General features: G+C 38.7%; 1 protein-coding gene across 1 annotated transcript in view; it reads left to right on the forward strand.

The window, feature by feature from the left end:
• pcsk2 (proprotein convertase subtilisin/kexin type 2) overlaps window positions 1-15,980 on the forward strand; it is a 69,726-nt gene that overhangs the window by 35,774 nt on the left and 17,972 nt on the right. Inside the window, exons 7-9 of the mRNA XM_039690619.2 lie at window positions 2,725-2,813; window positions 7,408-7,583; window positions 14,384-14,599. Coding sequence (XP_039546553.1) covers window positions 2,725-2,813; window positions 7,408-7,583; window positions 14,384-14,599 — 481 coding nt within the window. The remainder of the gene's footprint in view (window positions 1-2,724; window positions 2,814-7,407; window positions 7,584-14,383; window positions 14,600-15,980) is intronic.

Consider the following 15,980-nt stretch of genomic DNA (forward strand, 5'->3'; position numbering starts at 1 on the left):
CTCTCAGCCCAGCTGCATTAACACACGCGATGAGCCTTTCCTTCTCCTCTCCGAGCAATGCCTGAGCTGAAGATTACGAGGAAAACCACCTCCAGTGGGGCTGATCAATGACTCGGCACTCAATAGATTTTACATTACAATAAACAATCATTAATGTAGTTTTAATACTCCAATCAATGTATGAGTAAATCATTGGATCGTCTTCTCTGCTGAGCATTATGAACCAGAACAAATAAGTGAGGAAGGGTGTTGTGAGTGGACAAGAACGAAACACAAATCTCACCATTCAATACGGTCCAGTGTAACATAATTGTGTGCACTCACACACACAACGCAGCGACACACACACGTGAGCTGGCGGCTAAAAGCATTTGCGTTCACAAACGTTAAGAAAGCACTTAAACTTCCAAGCATTTATGTTTTAAAAAAGCCTAATTTAATGACACTTCATTACATTAGCAGTAAAATGCACTCGTCGACTCACTTTATTCACAAAAGATGATTTTTTTCTTTGTTCATTAGTTTCTTAATTGATTCAATTTCTCAAAAGATTGAGGCTCAGATATATTGCATGTCATTTCTGCACTTCTTGCGAAAGACAAAACGGTTATGAAACAGATTTCTGGAAATATGGAAGCTTGTTTACACCAGGGAATAAAACTAAATAATAATTGCGACTTTTTAATTTCACAATTCATACTTTATAAGTTGCAGTTGCAGAAAGGTGTAGCCTATATAAATACATAATTGCAAGTAATAAAGTTCAAATTGGAAAACATAGACTAGCAATTTTGTCTTTTTTTCATTGCAATTACGAATTTATTTTTCCCAATTGCTGCTTTTTATCCTCTGATCTGTGAGATGGAAACTTGCAATTCCAAGAAAAAGAGTCACAATTACTCTTTTTTTTTTAATTCACCCGAACACAAGCTCTTCTGCTCTTGTAGAGACCCATGTGATATTTTCAACACACTGATTAAACCTTATTATAAGGTTATAAGCCCCGCCCCCTCTGCTATAAACACCATCTGGCCGAAGCAACATGTGTTGGAGTGTGTGTTCCAACTCTTTGTTGGTTAAGAATGAAATGGCTAGAATTTATTCACATTTCTATTATCGAATCCATCCGTGCTTTGATTCACTTCCATGGCGCTGTCAGTCTGTGAGGGAAACTAAACGCTATTGGCTATTTGAAAAGGGGGCGGGGCCATTCAATAAGTCCCGCCTTAGCTTCATGTTTCAGTGGAAATAATGTCAACGCATCATTCAAAGCTGACACTTCAGTGGGACTTTAATATACAGTAAATGTGGTTTTCTGATTGAGAACCCATACTAATATAATCGTTGATTATAAAACATTATTCATTTTCTGTGTTGAAACCCAAAACATTGCTTGAATTATGACCAGACTTAAGATGCAAGACTTGATAAACACGTTTGTAAAAACTAGCTTATACAGGCTTTCTTCTAACCGATCCATCCGCAGATTAGCCGGTTTTCAAAAGTATTTAGGTGTCCATAGTTAACACAGAAAATGTCATATCCTGCATTGATTTCATAGTACAAATCTGAATAGGATATTTTGCAGAAAGATAGTAGTTAAACCTTGGCATAATTGATGTTTTTTACAGTACGCATCAAGGACAGACACAATCTAATAGATGTCGAGAAGATCCTCTTGTGTTGTTCAGCGTGCGGTGAGAGCAGAGTAATATCATCTGCGCTGCAGACTCACAGCATCACCATCAGACGCGTATATATATAAATAGCAGCACTGATGTCTGAGTGGAGGAGAGGAGGGAACCATCGCTGTGCCTCATGCCGGGCTCTTCCTGAGGATTCGCCGTTCTAGAAGCTTGTCTTGTACATTTATGGGTTGATATTGAAGTAGAGCAAGGTTCAACATCAATGACTCCATTTACTTAAAGGGACCAATTATGCAAAATTCACTTGGTGTTTGAACATAAATATGTGCCACAGTGTGTGTACACAACCACCCTATAATGATAAAAATCCCATAAATCAAAGCAGTGTCTCAGAATAAGCTGCAGATTCTAGCAGTGACATCACATATACTTAGGCCCCGCCCAAGAGCACTAACAGACTCCGCCCTATTAGCATAGACTCCGCCCTCTGTGAGCTCTACATAGTCCATGTTTATCTCATCACCAGAGCGTTAAACAAGTAGGAAATCTATACTTACTAGACTTACAATTGCGATATATGTCAGAGGTCCAACGCCTCTGGAGCAACTAGGGGTTAAGTGCCTTGCTCAGGGACACATTGGTGTCTCACAGTGGATTCGAACCCGGGTCTCTCACACCAAAGGCATGTGTCTTATCCAATGCGCCACCAGTTCAGTTCAGTTCAGTGTTATTGCTAATAAATTGTTTTTCTTTAATTCTCTATCGCCGTGCGCTCACTATAGAGCCACAGATCCTGTCAATAATGGCTTAAATTTATCTTAATATACAGTTTATTTGGGTGATGAACAGAATTGCATTATGGTTATTTATTGGACTGCTCTTTCAATTTTCATTCATAGATTCAAACTTGACACATTGTTGTTTAGTACCAGATACGTATTCAACACATTTGAATGTGTGCTGAACTAAATAAGCGAATTTTAGCGAATAACTTAATAAATGTTGGATTCATTGTTAAATCACATAAATCATTGTAAAATATGTAACTCTAGACATCTCTGAATGTTGTTTTTTTCAGTCATGGAACCAGGTGTGCTGGTGAGGTGTCTGCGGTTTCAAACAACAACATCTGTGGGGTGGGCGTGGCCTACAACTCCAAGGTAGCAGGTACGTTTCTGATAGGTTGTTTACAGTGATGACCTCGTAATAAATGTAAAGCTCTGGTTACTTTAGACAGTTCCACTTTAGAAGACATTCTCCTACCCATTCAGCAAACTGACATTGAATCAATGTGGAAATCATGACATCGAAACAACATTGATCTGGCATTTCAAGTTGATTTTCCGTTAGTTTTGAAGAATGACGCGTCTGACGTTGGTTCAACGTTAATTCAATAAGCAAAACAGTGTCAGATCAACGTTGTTTCGATGTCATGTTTCCACGTTGATTCAATGTCAGTTTTTTTTCTATCTGAGTAACTATAAGTAACTTTGCAATTACATGTCAACTAACTCTTATTAATATGCAACTACAGTGGTGTGAATAAGTTTTGACCCCCATGCTAAAGTTGCTTAAAAAGAGGAATAAAAAATCATCTTTTAGATATTGATCTTAATGCCTTAATTAGAAAAATGAGGAAAACTCCAACCTTTAAGGACACAAATTTTCTTTGTGAATGAATAATGTATCATAAATAAATAAATAAATAAATGTTTTTCCTTAAAATACAGGGTGCATAAGTCATGGCACCCCTATGTTAAATTCCCATAGAGTCAGGCAGATTTTTATTTTTAAAAGCCAGTTATTTGATGGATCCAGGATAATATGCATCCTGATAAAGTTCCCTTGGCCTTTGAAATTAAAATATCCCCACATCATCACACACCTTCCACCACACCGAGAGATTGGCATGGGGTACTTTCCATAAGATCATCTTTCAATGCAAATCAAACCAGCTATTAGGCTAACTGAAGTAAAACCATGCCAATCGCCATTTTAGGTGCTAATATGTACATTTTAGGTGTTAATATGTACATTTCAGGAGCTAATATGTCTATTTTAGGTCCTAATATGTATATTTTAGGTGCTAATATGTACATTTTAGGTCCTAATATGTACCACTAAGGTACCAATATGCAGCCTTTGGGTACAAAAGTGTACCTTTTGAAAAGGTACAGCCCCAGTGACAGCTTTTGTACCTTTTTTTCTGAGAGTGCATGAACCCAATCTCTTGTCTCGTCTCATGAGCTAAGTGTCTCGTCAAACCCCTACTGAAGTACCAAGAACATTCATCCCAATTCAATTGACATTTATTTGTATAGAGCTAAAGTGTATAGAGTTTCAAATTACAATCAAGAAGCCAATTAAATTCAGATAAAATATTCGTATTAATATGTTTGGATACTATCAAGATTCAAGACAATGTAAATAATTTCTACGCATTTTTTCCTTATCAGGTTTGTTCTGTGTAGTCGATAAATATAATGAATGGCTTTGAATAACTATGATGAATGATCCCTTTGTTTCGGGAAAATCATCTTTATCGTATCGATAACTTTTACCCTTCCCCTCGGCACAAACATCAGCATCAATAAAAACATAATTTACGCACTGCAGCACATTGATTCGTTTTTTCTTTTCAAAAGGCCACAAAAGTAAAGGAGAGTCACTAATTGCCAGTGAATATCTTGTCTAGCTTTTGTCCCTTACAAAGGACACACACACACATCGAGTGTCTCTAGTCTCACCACTTGCTATGTTTTATAATCACCTTTTAGGAAAAGGTCAGTATTAAAGGTTTCACGTGTTCGATGTCTTATGATACACAGTAGTGGTATTTTTAGAGTGTATTCATACAGAGCTTCAGGCTTAAACCTGTGCGGATATACAGGAAAAGGCATATTTAAACGTACAGTAACAAGCTTGATTTGGTGCTGTTCGTGTGGCCTGTTGAAGATCTGCTGGTTACCAGCATAAGTTGGCCAGCAGTGTTGGTCTCCATCTCAGACTGTTTAACTCTTTCCCCACCAGCGTTTTGGCAAAAGTTGCCAGCCACTGCCAGGTTTGTTCAACACAAAAGTTTTTATGACCCCCAGAATATTTCGGATTTTTAGAAATATACAATATATCAAAATAAAGAACAGAGCCTCTGTTTTTAAACAAAACCCCATTTTATTCAAGCTTCATGCATTCCTTTTTAATCAACACTTGATAAGTTTCATAAAAAAGGCAACACTTTGAGCAAAACGCTGAGAAAATGGGGTTTTGGCATCCGGATGGGATTTAGAGCGATGATCAAACCAACCCGGTCTCATCCCAAATCGTCATATAACTGACGTTTTGGGACGTCTTTTGACCATACGTCAATATTCGCCTTTTTAGGGCCCCCTTAAACGTCGGTAGATGAGGTTATGGGATCCTAACTCTACCCCATACCTAAACTTAACCCTAAACCTAACCCGTCACCTAACTGACGTTAAAGGTAAAGCGTCAGTTGTATGACGGCCCGGGATCGCCATCTACCGACGTTTAAGGGGGCCCTAAAAAGGCGGATATTGACGTATGGTCAAAATACGTCCCAAAACGTTAGTTATATGACGATTTGGGATGAGACTGTGTTAATCAAACACAGATGGAGAAGATCAAGTCCATCGACACCTCAAAGCTTCACACTCCTACAGCTCGTCTTGGGTCCACATTTAGGCAGTTTTGATTCATATGCTGTTTAATGTTGATGATTTACACATGCATGTGATTACATATGGTATCGCTTGTTTCTGCTTCTTCTCCTGTGTTTTGATCAGGAGATTCTGTCCTCTTTCAGGAGATGTGTAAAGAGTTAACTAGCCTCGGTCAAGCAGATTCACCAGAGAGATCATGCTGGTGGCCAGCGTTAAGGTCCCGATATATACTTTAAACTGGTGTGACGTCATTTTGAACAAAATCAGAACAAAACAAAGTTCGTTTGGAGTTCGAAACAGTTTGCCTCAATGAACTTTCCATAGAAGTTTGGTCCAGCTGCTAATCTCATTTGAACTCCCATTAGACCGTGGCGTTTACATAATAGGTGGGTGTGGCCCTGAGGCCCCGCCTTCTTTAACAAAATCTCCGATTCATTTGTTTCGTCGAGGTCAGACGCGAGTAAAAACACAAACGCACTGGAGAGCCGCTTTATAGCACAAACTGAAGCTGTGATTCTAACTCAAAGAGACAGAGACACAGTTTGTTATGTTTAATACTGTAAAGCTGCTGCTTTAAACTGGGATACTCCACTTTTTTTGGAAATAGGCTCATTTTACCACTCCCCCAGAGTTAAACAGTTGGGTTTTACCGTTTTCAAATGTATTCAGCCAATTTTTCGATATTTAGAAGAATATCAGTAACCAGACTGTTTCTGGTCTCATTCAGAGATGTATAAAGTACTAGAAACCCGGACTTGAGTAAAAGTACAAGTGCTCTTTTAAAAAAGTGACTTAAGTAGAAGGTTGAAGTGCTCTTTAAGCTCCACACTTAAGTAGAAGTACTAAAGTATTCAACATTTTTTGTATTTAAGTATTGCAAATAGTTTATTTTAAAATTCACTACTTAAGTACTAAAAGTAGTAGTACAAGTATTGTGTCATGCAATTATTAAAGAAAGCAGTCAAAAGTTTGAACTAGCAATCAAATAAGGCGCTTTGGCGGAATACAAATTTGCTTTGGCGGCCATTTTAGGACAACCCCTGCATTAGTTGTCAATGTGTGTGTCAAGCAATACCAGTACCCTATAAAACTGGTGTGATTTAGGCAGCATGAAAGCCAACTTGCAACGAATGATTCGTACAATGTTTATAATTGTAACGAGTAACTAGCAGAACATTCAAAAAATATCGAAGTAAAAGTATTAAATTCATCGAAAATATCCACTGAAGTAAAAGTAGAAGTATGAGAAAAAAACAATACTCTAGTAGAGTACAGGTACAGCATTTTAGTACTTAAGTACAGTACTTAAGTAGTTCTTCTTTGTTACTATACATCTCTGGTCTCATTGACTTCCATAGTATATTTTTTTCCTACTATGGAAGTCAATGAGACCAGAAACTGATTCGGATATTCTTCTAAATATCAGAAAATCGGCTGAATGGATTTGAAAACGGTAAAACCCGACTGTTTAACTCTGGGGGAGTGGTAAAATGAGCCTATTTCCAAAAAAAAAAAAAAAAAAAAAAGGTGCAGTATCCCTTTAAATCTAAATGTGAGGTGACTCCACATCACTATGATCAGATGCTTTCTGAACCGCTGGTTTCTTATTGTTGTGTGTTTATTCTATTATTGAGAGGAAAGAGCACAACACATTTTTACATATTCATCTCAACATCACTCTCCGCATTGTGAATGCTTCGGGATGTTCACAAACACCTTACAAACTTCTAATTAACCATTTTAGTAAAGAATGAAAAGAACTTTGCTTTGAGTATATCAGGGCGTTTACTTGCCAAGCATTGCATGATATTTCACCAGCTAGAGCAGCAGGGAAGTTTATTTTCTTCTTTACTGCAAGTTTGTCAGAAGAGAGAGAGAGAGAGAGAGAGAGGGGGGGCAAAGTTAAGATTAAAACTTATGAAGTGCTTGACGCAGTACCAAAGCTATTATCCTCCGCTTCTTCTTCCATATCTCACCAGTGAATCTCCCTCTCTCTCCCCCTCCAGTTATCTCTCCATGATGATCATGATGAATAGAGCGTCCTACTGCTCCCATGTTCTCAGTCTTGCCATTTTTTGCAGGCATTCGTATGCTGGACCAGCCCTTCATGACGGACATCATTGAGGCGTCTTCCATCAGCCACATGCCTCAGGTCATTGACATCTACAGTGCCAGCTGGGGTCCCACGGATGATGGGAAAACAGTGGACGGTCCTCGCGAGCTCACCCTGCAGGCCATGGCAGACGGAGTCAATAAGGTACCGGAGCAAACGCAGGCCTGTTTAAAGGGATAGTTCACTTTGAAATACATTTTTGGTGTGTTTTATCTTAACTCAAGGGCATCCAAGATGTAGGTGCCTTTGTTTCCGCAGTATTTTCAATTTTGATATTTTTAGGTCAAACCGTTGTCTGTCAGTCATATAATGGAGGTCTATGGTCACCACCTCAAAGAGCATGCACTGAGAAGTCCAAATTAAACATGATTTAATGACTCGTAAATGTAAGTACACATTGATGGCCTAAGACATGAAACGAGCGGTTTGTGTGAGAAAACGAACAGTATTTATTTTTACCTTGCTTTTACCTCTTATTACCACAGCCACAAAGCATCCACACCCTCCGATGTGTTTACAAGAGGTAAAACGATATAAATACTGTTAGTTTTCTCACACAAACCACTCGTTTCGTGTCTCAGGCCATCAATGTGTACTTACATTTACGAGTCATTAAATCATGTTTAATCTGGACTTCTCAGTGCATGCTCTATGAGGTGGTGACCATAGACCTCCATTATATGACTGACAGACAAGAACGGTTTGACCTAAAAATATCAAAATTGAAACTTTTGTGGAAACAAAGACACCTACATCTTGGATGCCCTTGAGGTAAGATAAAACATACGAAAAATAATTTCAAAGTGAACTATCGCTTTAAAAGCCAGAGCTTTCAGTAACACTTTATTTTACAGTGTCCTTGTTACATTAATTACAGTAATAACAGTAAATTATGCCTAATTACATGCAACTAACCCTCAACCTAATCCTAATCCTACGTTAACCCTATAGTATCACGTGCAGTTAATTAATATTACTCAGTAATTTAGTGTATAATTACATTGTAACAGTGACACCTTAAAATAAAGTGTAACTGAGTTTTCTTGCAGCATAGCAAACGGGATTCCCTCATGAATCGCCCGCCGCTGTGGAGAGAAACGAGTGAAGAAAAGCTAGACAGGAACAGAATTGTAACATCTGGTCCAATCAGATAAAAACCTGGAGTTCAGAGTCATCTGGTCGCTCTGCCACTTCAGATCAACTGCAACACCAATTATTGCACACTTCTGAAAATATCAGTGTATTTAGAGGTTCTGCTTCAATATAAAACCAGATTAACTAACATAACTAAACATTTGGCATTTCCAGATGGCAAATAATTGCATAGTTCTGAAAATATTAGTGTATTTTTCAGATTTAGCTTCAATATAAAACCAGATTAACTTGTAGAACTCGAACTAATAGAATTTGTAAAATTAGACAAAACACACCCATTACTCATTATGAGAATATAGACAACACACACCCATTGCTCATTAAGAGATTAGGGACCCCTTTAGATCATGCGCCGGGAACGCCGACCATTTTCCCCGTTGTTAAACTAGCAAAAGTGGATTCGGACTGATCTAAGTGCACTTGCGCCGTGTGCTTTAGACCAGTGTTGTAGTACTCGGACTCGGTCTCGAGACCATATTTTAATGGGCTTGGTCTTGTCATGGACTCGTGTGCATACTCGAAAAAATTTTTTTTTAGGACTCGGACTTATTCCTGAGTCCACTCGTGTTCAATTCAAAATATTTTTCATGATTATTAATGTATGTTAATAAAATATTTCTTTAAATTGATTGACACGCCCAGTGATTGGTGATTTTCTAGTGCGCAACTGCGCATGACAAATTGTAATAAAATTACTTTTAACACCACCTACTATGTGGCCTTTTTACCCTAAACTGGTCATATTTTTTAAACTCTAAGTAAATTCAGTAAAAAAAAGGATTTCTCTAAGTAAATAAAAGTAAATTAGGTAATCAACCCTCACTGGTCTCGGTCTCGACTCGGACTCGAGTGAGGTGGTCTCGACTACAACACTGCTTTAGACCATGAGCTTAGATCCTTAATATAGGGCCCACCGTATGTCAGTTGTCAGCCTTGCAGAGTCTCGTTGCTTCACACTACATGTCATTTAGCTGCGTGTCCCCTGTCCGTGACTGGAGCCTTCACAAATTGCCTCGGCTAATGGGTATAAATGTCGCTGAGCGTTCCTCTGCTGAGCAGGATTTATGAGGGTGACCCATCTGTCAAGACGAGCCATCGCACAGAGTAATCTCCCTGTGTTTTTTAACAGCCCTTTGCAATTGAAATCAGATTGGACAAGAATAGCAGTGATGGGTGAAGACTCGGTCTGTCCCGCAGGCGTTCTCGGTGCAGTTAGAGAGGGCCGAGGTTGAGCCCCGGAGTAATATTGAACACCGTTTAATCATTTTAAGGGTCAGACGGCAAACACTTCATTCATTTCTATGTAGGATAGCACAGAGAGTGCTAATGAAATGCCAGAGACTGTTCAGCATTGTGGTTTTGATGCTGGTGTTGTAATGCTCTGGTTTAATATCAGTAACTGCATTTTGATTACCACAAAATCATTTCAGATTGACGGTCAAAAATTGTGGTTAGTACCGGAAACAACTATTCTCAGATGATGCAATCCATTATTCACTTGATCTCTGCTGCTGAAAACACAGAAAACATTATCAATAAATGATCAAAATGTTCAGAGAGTCTCCTTGCTGTTTTTGCACGACACATTCATAATCATTACTTTGCAGGTGCGCTGTGACAAGCTTTATGCATGCACTTGGGTGCTGATTAGGCTATGTGTTATATATAATGTATTAAGATTTACAAAAAATATTGTTGGTTTAACTTAAAAAAGTAAGTAACCTGGTTGCCTTAAAATTTTAAGTTCATTGAGCTGGAAAAAGTGAGTTAATACAATGAAGGAGAATGATTTAATCATCAGAAGCTCAAAATTATATGTTATCTGAACTAAATAAATTATTAAGAAAAAATGTTGTGATTACTACACTGTAAAAAAATATTGTTGGTTTAACTTAAAAAAAGTACGTAACCTGGGTTGCCTTAAAATTTTAAGTTGATTGAGCTGGAAAAAGTGAGTTAATACAATGAAGGAGATTGATTTAAATCATCAGAAACTCAAAATAATAAGTTATCTCAACTAAATAAATTATTCTAAAGTTGATTTGACAAAAGAAAATATGTTGTGATAACAAATCTTGAAAATATTTTTTACAGTGTGGCTTATTGGTTAGAAGGTTGCTTTAGAAAATGCTTTTTTTTTAATCTCATGTTTGCTTTTGTTAACACTAGCGGTTAAAGGGTTAGTTCACCCAAAAATGAAAATTAAGTCATTAATTACTCACCCCCATGCTGTACCAACCCCGTAAGACCTTCGTTCGTCTTCGGAACACAAATGAAGATATTTTTGATTAAATTTGAGAGCTGTATAACTACCACATTGGCTCCTAAAGGACTGCCTCTTGACGGCCCAGAAAGTCAATGAAGAAAATGTTTAAATATCCCAAGTGACTACCGTGGCTCAACTATATGTTTATCAAGCGACGCGAATACTTTTTGTGCGAAAAAACAAACAAAAATAACGCGTTTATTCGACTATTTCTTTTCTTCCTTGTAGGCCAGAAACAAGATTTCCACGACGCATGCGCGAGAATTGCGATCTGCTTTACACTACTTCAGATCGCAATTCTCGCGCATGCGTCGTGGAAATCTAAGGAAATCTCGTTTCTGGCCTACAAGGAAGAAAAGAAATAGTCGAATAAACGCGTTATTTTTGTTTGTTTTTTCGCACAAAAAGTATTCGCGTCGCTTGATAAACATATAGTTGAGCCACGGTAGTCACTTGGGATATTTAAACATTTTCTTCATTGACTTTCTGGGCCGTCAAGAGGCAGTCCCTTAGGAGTCAATGTGGTAGTTATACAGCTCTCAAATTTAATCAAAAATATCTTCATTTGTGCTCCGAAGACGAACGAAGGTCTTACGGGGTTGGTACAGCATGGGGGTGAGTAAATAATGACTTAATTTTCATTTTTGGGTGAACTAACCCTTTAAGTTTAGGGTAGGGTTTACAGTAATATAGGTGATACTTTCTTTACAATTGCAAACCGGACATTTCATTTCCAAACTGCAGCGATATGTACAATAACCAACGTTGTAGAAAACCAGTTAATCTGTTTTGGGTAAAACTGAACTCACTAAACATTTAGCTTTCAAAAGGTCACGAAACTTTTGCAGAAATGTCATTCCAAGCACGTTTTTGAAGAAATCACGTGTTATTGGTCTGAAGCACTTACTCAGCTCTAAAAACGGCTTCTCTCCACAATTACGCACCACATTTTAATTCATTGCAAAGGTGAAAACAAATTAGACTTCATCAACGTCTAAGCAGTATGCTAAATGTCTAAATTGATTTCACCCTTGCAATGTATTAAAAGTATGGTGTGTAATTGTGACTTTATTGTATTACACTGTTGAGACTTTATTTCTCATATTAGCAGATACGGCAAAGTACATGTTTATTAGTCACATTTCACGTTGGGCTCAGAGCTACCAACTTTTGAGTTTAGCTTGGCGTGTGAGAGGGGGTCGATTGCACGCGCAAGGTCTCTCGATCGCTTATCTCTCTGCCGCCGTGCGCGGTTAGGACCTCAACATCTGTCTCGCATACACGCAAGCTCTAGATCAGTGTTTCCCAAACTTTTTTCTGGCGACCCACATTTTAAAGTCGATAAATCCTTGTGACCCAAAAAACATTAGGCCCATATAGTTCATATATCACGAAGAGAATTTATGCATTAACAAAATATGTATGACCATTTTTTAAGGTCATTTTTTAAGCTTCCAGTTAACTATTTAAAAGAGATACAGATATTTGACAAAGCACTTTTTTTGTTTAACCTGTTGTTGACAATATGCAGAGGTGAAATGAGAAAGGAAAAGTTGACAGGGCATCTCATTGTTTTCATATTCTCATAGTTACAGTGTACATAATTTACTATAATAATTATTATAGGCTTAAATTAAAATATTCTGACACTGAGACTTTGTAACCATGCATGGCTCACTACCACTGCATAAAAATGCCTAAACAGGCACAAAAAAAAAAAAAAAAAAAACTACACACACGATTAAATACATATTCCTCTACCCCCCTAATAAATCTAAGGCAATATAAATGACTATAACATAGCATTCAATATAAATATTCCACATGTATGCCCAAACCATGGTAAATTATTACATTCAGGCTATTACATGGTAAATGTTTGTAAGGGGGGTGATTAGGGCATTTAGTCTTCTAACTTTATTCATGTTTCTTCTATTTTTCTCATCAGTAGTGTTGGGAATGTTAAGACTGTTTCATCCGATTTAAAACTAGTTAAAATCATTGAGTGATGTGTGGTTTGTAAGAGAGAGGAGTACGTGTCCGACGCTTCTTAAAGGATGTCGCGCAACGTTGTTTAATAATAGTGTCCGGGACCGGGAGTAAACGCAACTCCTTTAAGCTTTGCGTTCCGTTATCCACTGGGCCGTGCTGCCTAGTTCAAAGTAAACTAGTGAAACGACTGAAACCAGCGCTATTTTGTTCTCTATTTGTTGTTACTTACCGAGAAACCGCTTCAGGTGAACAAATCCGAATCGTTTCAGACCGTTTTGCACGCGCGTTTGGCCAATGGCCAATTCATGGAAAGGAAATAATCAAACCAACGAATGATTATTATCGCTGGTTCAGTCGACAGAAATACGGGACACACATAAAAACTGCTGAAATATTCGGACTGTAAACTTTTCTCTCAGGTCAGTCGGAGTGCTCATGGTACACACACAGTGCGTGCGTATAGTCATCCAGCTGCACGCGCCACTGCGTCCACGCGCATATCTAACCAAATTTAGCCGCGCGGCACCACCAGAAAATAGGAGGAGAGGGAGGTTGGGGTGCCCTCGGCCGTATGGAGATGATTGGCGGGCCGCACTTGGCCCGCGGGCCGCCAATTGAATAGCCCATATCTAGAGAGTAGCCTACAACACACTGAAAAATAGTGCTCGACTTGGCGACCCAGACAAAATCTCCCGCGACCCACGTGGGGGTCGGGACCCCGACTTTGGGAATGACTGCTCTAGATTACTGGATATTTTAACTAATTTGCGGTAAAACAAGTCAATCACGAGTGGCTCAACAGCTAGATCTATAGTTAATCTCATCTTTCTGGCATTTGAACGACCGGGTTGACAAGGTTGAAATCGGGGGTGTGTCGTGAGAGTGTGAGAAATGGCTCAATTGCATGAGTCTCTAGAGAGTTGGGCTTATCAGAAGCTAAATTATTCCTTTTCAAAAGTCTCAATTATCAAAAAAAATAAATAAAGTCATAATTCAGAAATATTCTGTAGCGATTGCAGAATGTAAAGACACCGTCTTATTTTCTTATTTGTTTACTCCAAAGAGGCTCGTGCCCAGATGTCTCGAAGGACCATAATCGGTCATCAATGTGCTGGCATGATAAAATAACCAAATAACAATAATCAAGCAACCTTTTAAGATCACAATTGCACTGTACAAATTTCCTCCTGTCAGGTGCATGCCACTATAAAACCCAAAGCCTACAGAAAAGAGCGCTCTTGCATTCAGCTAAAAGCATTTAAAATTATATGTTCAGACAAGAAGCGTAAACACAATGCCTCTGCTTGAATCATCAACACTCAAAGCAGAGCTTGTAGTCTTTAAAAGGTCTTGAAACGCCTCTCTGATGTCTCTGTTGAATTACTTTTGGTTATGTGAGTGTAATTTGTATGATAAACGGAGTAAATCTCAAAGGCCCTTACAGAAAAATATCAAAGAGTCGACCGCTCCTCATTGAGAAGTAGCAGGCGTGAGTACGAGTGCTAATCGTGCCGCTTTGCGTGTCCGACAGGGCCGAGGTGGGAAAGGCAGCATCTATGTGTGGGCCTCCGGAGACGGTGGTAGCTATGACGACTGTAACTGCGATGGGTACGCCTCCAGCATGTGGACCATCTCCATTAACTCGGCCATCAACGATGGACGCACTGCACTCTATGATGAAAGCTGCTCCTCCACCCTAGCCTCCACCTTCAGCAATGGCCGTAAACGAAACCCTGAAGCTGGCGTGGTGAGTGTGTGTGCGTGTATACAGTACTTGTCTGTGAGTGTGTGTGTGGTCCTGGTAAACCCTATATTATGAGGGCAAAAAACTATTTCTGTGATGGGTAGGTTTAGGGGTTTGTGGAAAGAACATACAGTTTGAACAGCATAAAATTCATTATGTCTATGAAAAGTCCCTATAAAACATGGAAACAGGTTATGACTGTAACCATAATTGCATCAGTAGCCATGTTTCCATCCACTTGTCAATCGAATTATCTGAAATTCGGTTAAAAAACTCATGCGGATAAAGCTGGTGAAAGTGCGTTTCCATCCAACGGCTTTAAAGCGAATAAAAACCTGTACGTAATGACGTCACATGCTGTTTTGCGATCAAATTGGTATATCGAATTGATTTGAGACATTTTAAGGTGTTTCCATTTATTTTCGCACTGAATCGAACAACATTCAAGCAAACTTTTGCGAACAAAGTTTTGTTAGACAAAACGGATCGCGCCATCTACCAACAAATGATCAATATTTCACAAGTTGAAGGCTAATAATGCTTATGTGCCAGCTGATAGCGACATATGTATGGGATAATGTATGCGAGGCGGTTGTTGAACGGGTTGTATTCGCTATAACAACCGGCTCGCTATATATATTATCCTGCTTATTAGCCTACATTTAAATCAACCAAATAAATAAATAAATAAATTGACACAAAATATTGACTTAAAAACGAGTTTATTGATTTAAAAACGAGTATTGCTTCTGCTAAAGAAAATAGTCTGTTCCGTCTCTGAACTGCGTCCATATGGCAACGGTGTGTTATACTAGCAGCGCCGCAGTCTGTTAACAAGAAATAACAGACCACATTATACATTACAATTCAACCAAGCCACGTAAAAACAAGCAAAACTAACCTGAGAAAACAGCGACGCTATGATGATGCCGATGCACGTATGCCCGACGACAGCGGAGGCGACTGTGGTGTGGGAACGACAACGTTCTGGGAGATCGTGGTTCACGGAAACCCTTTGGTTGAAGCATCTTTTTGCTTGGTCCACTTACATCTGTCTTTGTTGACATCCGCCATGTGTGCGCAAACAGACTGGCCGGAAATGAACTCGTCTTCTGACGTGTTGCAACCATAAAAGGGCATAAAACTTAATCGCAATTCATTATTTATTCGGCAAATAACGTTTCCATCAGCTTTTATCGCATTAGCCGTATATCGATCGAGAGAAAATCCGATGAGACCGAACGTATTTCATTTGAGTCGATTTTCATGAAATTTCATCGAATTTTACTGTTTCCATAAGGCATTTTTCATTCGATATCACTTAATTCGGATAAAAACGTGTCGATGGAAACATGGCTTGTGATGCTTTGGGAACGCCTCTGCG

This window comes from Pimephales promelas, chromosome 11 (assembly GCF_988280905.1).
Source record: "Pimephales promelas chromosome 11, fPimPro1.hap1.1, whole genome shotgun sequence".
Classification (NCBI taxonomy): domain Eukaryota; kingdom Metazoa; phylum Chordata; class Actinopteri; order Cypriniformes; family Leuciscidae; genus Pimephales; species Pimephales promelas.